Source organism: Agrilus planipennis, unplaced genomic scaffold, assembly GCF_000699045.2.
Source record: "Agrilus planipennis isolate EAB-ADULT unplaced genomic scaffold, Apla_2.0 scaffold27, whole genome shotgun sequence".
Taxonomy (NCBI): Eukaryota; Metazoa; Arthropoda; class Insecta; order Coleoptera; family Buprestidae; genus Agrilus; species Agrilus planipennis.
In genome coordinates, this window is record NW_020439094.1 from 1,074,676 (window position 1) to 1,082,090 (window position 7,415).

At 35.5% G+C, this 7,415-nt stretch overlaps 1 protein-coding gene across 1 annotated transcript; it reads right to left on the reverse strand.

Moving 5' to 3' along the window:
• Window positions 1-2,734: 2,734 nt before the first annotated feature.
• LOC108735186 (cuticle protein 64-like) lies at window positions 2,735-3,283 on the reverse strand. Its single transcript, XM_018467018.1, has one exon. The coding sequence runs from the start codon at window positions 3,239-3,241 to the stop codon at window positions 2,867-2,869; it is 375 nt and encodes a 124-aa protein (XP_018322520.1). The 5' UTR covers window positions 3,242-3,283; the 3' UTR covers window positions 2,735-2,866.
• Window positions 3,284-7,415: the final 4,132 nt, after the last annotated feature.

Below are 7,415 nucleotides of genomic sequence, written 5' to 3' on the forward strand. Positions count from 1 at the left end.
TGACAATACAATATATTTATATTAACAATACGACGCAAACAATAATACGAAGGCAAAATTCACAGACCTCGCGCGTTACGAAAGAGTTTTAAGCGTCCCTAAACAAAATTTTTCTCTCACAGTCTCTCAGTTTTTGCGTAGGTGTTTTTATGGATCTCTCACAGTCTCTGTATGAGAGACTCGAACGATAAAATTGTTGCTTCAGAGATTCGAGTCTCTCACAGAGCCACTGAATCAATAAAACTGAAAAATTGAGTGACTCGAGTCTCTCATAGAAAGACTGGAATCTCTCAAACATGTTGAACTTTGAAAATTTTAACCATGTTTATCGAGACAGCTCGTTTAGAGACTGGATACGAAATGAGGATCTCTCTATGAGCGACTCGAGTCTCTCGTTTAAAGACGCTAAACAGTTTTTTTGACAGTTTCTCGACAGTCTCTCAGCGTCACCAGAGAGACTCGATAAGAGACGGAAACTCGAGTCTCGCTTTCAGAGACTCTGAGAGACTGAACATTTTTTTCTCGATGTATTGAGATTACCACATACAGAAGAAAATACAAAAATATCTAATAAAGTAAAAAACCAAGCTATGTATGAGGCAAATGCTTTTTATTTATGTGAAACCGACAACCTACGTTTCGCATTCAATATGAGGCATTTTCAAGTTTAGGTTTCTAATTACTTAGAAAAAAAAATATGTTTCTCCAAGGTATTATGTTTGGAAGTACTGCGGTCCGGGACGGGGTCGAATTGGGACCCGAATGTAACAGGTGAATAAATCGGAGAAGGAATTTAGTTCCCTGGAAGAGCGAATGAATTGGATTCCGCTCTCACTTAATGGGGTTGTTAATGAGAGCCAATTTTAATTATAGATGTATTTCTAAAATAATGTAATATTAAATATAATTATGTGTATTATTTATTATAATTGTCAAAACTAGATGCTTTAAGATGTCGTAACTGCGCAGTTTATGAAAAGTGAACGCGGTAAAGTAATATAAGTGTTGGACGGTTATAAGTTTAATTTTCAAAATCAGTTAAGTAGTGGTGTAGAAAAGTGGCTTTGTGTTTCAAGAAAATTTTAGGGATACAACGCGTTTGTAAAAACAAAAAGACCAAAAACACCATGATCGAATTAGATATCATCACAATCAGGATAAAATCTCTGATGTGTTACTACATCGACAGAAAATTAGGGAAAACGACGGGCCTCAATTCAACCCTCCCGGATTCGTAACCTTTTCTCAAGTGACTATCGGCTTAGTCTTGCTCCCCTGATTTAGCGTTATGATTTTCTATCGCCGTTTTGTTTGCGAGTATCTTACTAAGAAAATATTAAATAACCCCTCCAGAGATAAGAAGAATAATTGCTACACGGAGAAAACTGAATTTTTATTAGGTAACTTGTAATAATCTCAATTTTGACATGTTTTATAAAAAATTATTTCAAGTTTCTTAATTATTACAATTAAATTTGTAATATCAACTAAAATACCTAGTAAATTTATTTCTGCTGGTATTTTATTTTTACAAATTCGGGTCTAACTTGTCATTTTTATTATTTTCGCTTACGATGCAATGGGATAGTGAGATAAATTGTAAACATCGCTTTAATATTTAAGTAAATTTTCCTTTTTCATTTCCTCCGTTAAAGGTGGAGGAAAGGGTCCAAAAAGGGAAATGTGACGTATTTTATGGACGACCCCTAAGGAATCTGTATCCTGTTACTTTACTCACATAAAATTGCGATAAATATAATATTTCAATACGTGTGCAGGATCTAACTGTGTTAAGATAAGGACTTTTGATACACGTGTCTGTTTGTAGAGTGTCGACTGATTTTCTAAAACTTTGAAATAGTCATTTCGATCTAATCTAGGTCTACCTTTACCCCTCTTAATTCCTATTTCTGTTTCTAAAATGTCTCTAATTAGCCCTCACTGTCAGTGGCGTAGCAAGGTACTAATGGGCTCGAGCACGAACTCTTTAGTATTCCAACCCCATCTTGTAATCCCACCACCCAATAGAAACGACTTTTCATGGGANAAATAAATAAATAAATAAATTATAAGGTTGTTTTAAACAGATAGCAAAATGTCAACGATTTTTAGAACCCCTCATAGAACCTCTCTCATCAAGGTAGATAAAAAATAACGTAATATACAGGGCTGCAACATAGTACCCTATTTTGCATGCTTTCGCCTTTTAGATGTTATACTGTAGATAAAGAATAATCATCGCGCGACAACAATTTCAGTACTGTCTATCTGACAGAGCTGGGCAAACTCGGCTCTTTTGACTCCCGAGTGATCCTCAGGTATAGTCAAGGGGCTCCTCATTGATCCTGCGAGTGCGAGATGCTTCTTTCCTTTTCTTATCCTTTCCATTTCTTAGGTGAGTCCCCTCTTCCATAGCCAAACCCAATAGTATTGCGAATGTAGTAACGAAAATTTTCGTACTTAAGTTGCGAGAGAGACTTCGCTCGTCTACGGGATGAAGGGGCTTGACATGAGAGTGGAAGGGAGAAGAAAAAGAGAAAGCAATATGGGTCATTACTGCTTACTCTCTCGTACTCATTGAAGGGTATGGAGTAACTCAAACTAACCTCAGGTAGCGGTTCCTCCGAAGTTAAGGTTTGCTCGGCTCTGGTCTATCACATAATTATCAATAAATTCGGTTGGTTTGTTAATTAAAAGTGAAAACACTTTTCGAAAAAGTCATAGGTAATTTTTTATAAAAAAGAAAATTTATTCTGCTCATATGTACATTATGTTTTGAAAAAATACAATTATAAAAACAGTCCGAATCAGTTTATCGACAAATCTTCCTAGATTCACTTAAACATTGCACATACGCAGTGGAAACTTAATGCAACTTCAAACCAAGTCCCAAATGTCCAAGTGCTCCCAGACCTCCAAGTCCAAGTCCCCCGAGTCCATGTCCTCCAAGTCCAAGACCATGCGCACCGTATGCCAGACCTGGGGAGGCGACTAGAGCTGGACCGGCGTGGAGAGCCAATGGGGCTGCGATCGCAGGGGCAGCTATGGCCACCGGTGCTGTTAAGGCTGCACTATGAATGACAGAACTGCTACTGTGGCTCACTGCAGTGGGTATACTTCCAACGACAGCGGTTCCATATGCGAGCGCTGGTCCAAGAGCAAGACCACCATGGAGAAGTCCTGGAGCTGGCTTGGCTACCACAACTGACACAAGAACGGACAACACCACCAATTTGAACATGTCTTCTGTTTTTGCAAAGTAGGTCTGTGTTGTTTAGATGGATTATCGCCGGAATAATATGCAGAATAGAGACTTTGATCTCTTTTTATAGTGAAGAGAGTAAATGTCCCTTCCAAAGCAGGCCTTGTTGAAGCGTAACAGTATCTCGTGCATGTAATTATAGCACACGACTAAGAAGTGGAGGGTGTGTGCTGTTGAACTTGGGTAATACAATCCCAGAGATGTGACGCGGCCGGAGTTATAGTGATGAAATATACGGTTAGCAGGGTTTCCGCATATACGCGAGATACTAGATACATTGATACATAAATAGTAATGTATAGGCATATGATAAGTACATGTAATAAGTAATTGTGTATGTAGGTGCACCGAAGTCGTGCAACCATAACGGCGCTCCAATGAAATGGGTTTTCAATTTTTTAAAATACTTACATGTAGGTAAGCAGTAATATGCGGAGGCGGTGATAATTTCACCGGCGAATAACATCAGCGTTTAATCTGGAATGCAATTTGTAAAATAAAATTTTCACACCAAACGTGCTTTCGTAATCCTATGTATTGGTTTACTCAAGATGGTAAGCTTCACGGAAAACACGATACAGAAAATGTATCTGTTAACGCAAATGAATGTAATACAATTCCTAGGAAATGTATATGATTAATAAAATCGCCCGGAAAAGTATGAAATAGATTATATTAGGCACATTTCCTAGGAAATCTACACATACATACATAAAAGCATTAGTTTTATACATTTCCTAGTACAATATTGGAATTTCATACAATTCCTAGGAAATGTATACATTTCCCAGTATATGTGTCTATTAAAATATCATTGAAACAATATTTTATAGATTTCCTAAATAGCCTCGAAATTGTATTGTATACAATTCCTACATTTCATACATTTCTGGTAACATATCTACCAATAAAAGATGCATATTTGCAATTTTGAAAATTCGTATTGTGACAATCGTCCTGATGAAATTTATGCGAATTTAGTCGCCCAATGTACAGTTTCTTAGCTAAATCTGACCGGGTTAGCTAAATAATTAATGATAGATATATAGATAGATAGCTTTATTAAAAACATTATGTTTTATATATACAAGGTGCAGTTATATTTACATTTACTTATTTTCTCTTTTGTACTTTCTCGTTTTTTTGCTATTTTCCTCCTTATTCATATTTTTCTCATCTTATTTAGACCATCCTTTCTTTCCATTTGAATTTTCCCATTTCCTCCAATACATACAAAGTACAATTTTTATTAATTTTCTTCTCCTGCTATTTTTCTCTTCCACAAGATTTCTCTCATCCTTTTCATGTTGTTCACTCCTTCCAGTTGAGCTTTCCAGCTTTTTGCAGAACTTCCCGTTTCCCCACATCGCTCAAAAATATGTTCAAGCGTCTCTAGCTCCTTTTTACATAATCTGCATAATTTCTTTTCTTCTTCCTCCCAATACCTTGACGCTCTATTTTCGCTTCCCAATCTGAATCTTGCAGTTAATTGTAGGTGGTTTTTTCTCTTTACTCCTTCATCTTTCAAATAATGAGGTTTTTCTTCTCCTTCTTTCCATAATATCTTGTACTCTTGAACGAATTTCATGTTTCTCATTTTCTCTCTCCTTCTTTGTTTATCAATATCTTTGGTTAAGTTTTCTAATTCCTTCCATACATTTCTCTCATTTTCCAGCTTCCATATGTAATGTTTGATTGACCATCCTCTCTCCATTAAAAAATTCTTTCTTTCTTTTTTCCATCTCTCCCTTGTGGTTTTCTTTTCTTCCTTTTGCAAGACCGAAATTTTGTCCTTAACTTTTACACATTCTCTCAAAGAAATAATTAATGTAATATAAGTAAGCTTTGCAATGACGCTTAAATCTTTATACATTCAACCGCTTGCTTCTGGTACTCATTGGTAACATTGTTTAAGAATAAAGAGCATTAAATTCTTGGTCACTACTTTCTGGAAACTATCACAATTAGTTCCCATCAGATCGCCATAGTCAGTTCCGTTAAATGGTTTACCAATGCCTTCGAAAAGACAACATTTTGACCATGTTTACAGCAATTAAATGTGCATCATTGAAGATTCTTAAATTAATTAAAAATTAGTATTAAGAAAAGGTTAGAAGCGTTCGAAATGTGGTGTTAAAATTGAAGGGGTATTAGAAAGAACAGGAGAACAGAGGACTCCAAATAATTCAATAAGAAATAGACGAGGTAGGTCGGTAGGACACCTTCTCAGGCATGAAGGTCTATTCAAAGACATATTTAGGCAGAAACAGGAGTTAAGTGGAGTAGAGGTAGACCTAGATTAGATTACTGTTCACGAATATTTAAGCATATGGGTTGTTGTAGTTTTAGGGATATGCGAAGATTAGCTTAGGACAGGAAAGAGTAGAGGTGCGTGTCCAACCAGTCTTAGGACCGACGATCTTAAGATTATGATTAGTGTATAAGTACTAAATATTTGTGTTCTCACAAACCACTCTTGAAAAGATTTTGAATGAATTTCTTCCATATCAGCCAAAATTTTTAGAAATGACCAAAAAAAAAAAGTTTAAATTTAATGTTAGAGAAAATAATAAAATATGTTAAGGTCATAAATGAGGTTCATTCCAGGTAATTCTTAAAGGTACTTATACATAAAATTATGTGAAATGAGAAACGATTGAGAAGTAGTATGGAAGTAAAAGAAGCAATGGAGGGAGGGGGCCAAAAAATTACATAATAATTTGCTATAAAATACCAGTAATATTTCACAATTAGAACATGAACTATGGTGTAACAGTTTTTTTTATATATGTTAATGTTTTTCTTTAAATTCATAAACTACTTTTCGTACATTACTTTTTTACACATTCATATCAACTTAGTTTACATTAAAACTGGTTTAAAGAAAATATCTCAGTGTCTGTTTGTACGTACAACTTAGGTATTATAGTCGTGTTTATTGTCAGAGCAGATTTTCTAAATAGTTAATCAAACATTTCATGTAAAAAACTTTCTCTTAAGACGATAAATTAAGAATAAGCGAAGTGTGCCCCATCTTTTTTGAATTTCTGTAAAGGAAAGGGGTAGACTATTAGTACAATTTCAGTAGTTCTGTAATATAGTCTATCAGTAATGTTGGTCTGATACTTCCCGACAAAACAAAGGAATCTTATTATTGTTGCTATTGTATCAGCAAACGTACAGTAATACCGGAGATTCCAAACATTTTTTAGGACCTTTTGGCTGAAATATATGAAAAAAGCCCTGATGGACAAATACGAATCCAAAAAAAAAACAGGAACACAATTTCCAAAATATCGAACAAATGTAAATTACCATTTAACTTCTGGTGTATATATATATATATATATTAAAGGTGTACGTTTGGAGCGCGGCGTTGTACGGGTGCGAAACATGGACAGTGGGGGCGGCGGAAAAAAAAGGTTAGAAGCGTTCGAAATGTGGTGTTATAGGCGAATGATGAGGATACGTGGATGGAAAGAATAGGAGAACAGAGGACTCTATGGAAGTCAATAAAAAATAGGCGAGATAGGTTGGTAGGACATCTTCTGAGGCATGAAGGTCTAGTCAGAGACATATTAGAGGCAGAAGCAGGAGTTAGAAGGGGTAGAGGTAGACTTACGTTAGATTACTGTTCGCAAATAGTTAAGTAGGTAGGTTGTTCTAGTTTTAGGGAAATGCGAAGTTTAGCTCAGGATAGGAAAGAATGGAGGTACGTGTCCAACTAGTCTTAGGACTGACGATCTTATGATGATGATGTATATATATATGTAGTAATAAAACTTGATTTGACAGTTTGGCATCCTTTTCTTGGACGTCGAATTTCTGAATCTCGCTACCACATTTTGAACATGATTCTGCTGTAGGTACCATCCGAATGTAGAAGATGATAACGTTGCAATTCTTCAGCCGCTTACTATTGCTCAGTAGAAAACAATCGAATAAGTACGAAGACAGTTTTGTAAACTCTTTTGCTTATACCAAACAATTATCTTTTAAATCTTGCAAACAAGGTAGCTCATTATTGTACGTAATTACTATAGTTCATTATTGTTAATAAGATAATTAAACTTAATATGTACCCCGTAGTGTATTTCCTACGGTAGCGTACCATGTATATAATAATCTAAATGTTTCCCGTAGAGCATTTCCA

Excerpts from the sequence above, each read along its gene's own strand:
- LOC108735186 (XM_018467018.1), bottom strand. The coding sequence starts at position 3,241 with ATGTTCAAATTGGTGGTGTTGTCCGTTCTTGTGTCAGTTGTGGTAGCC.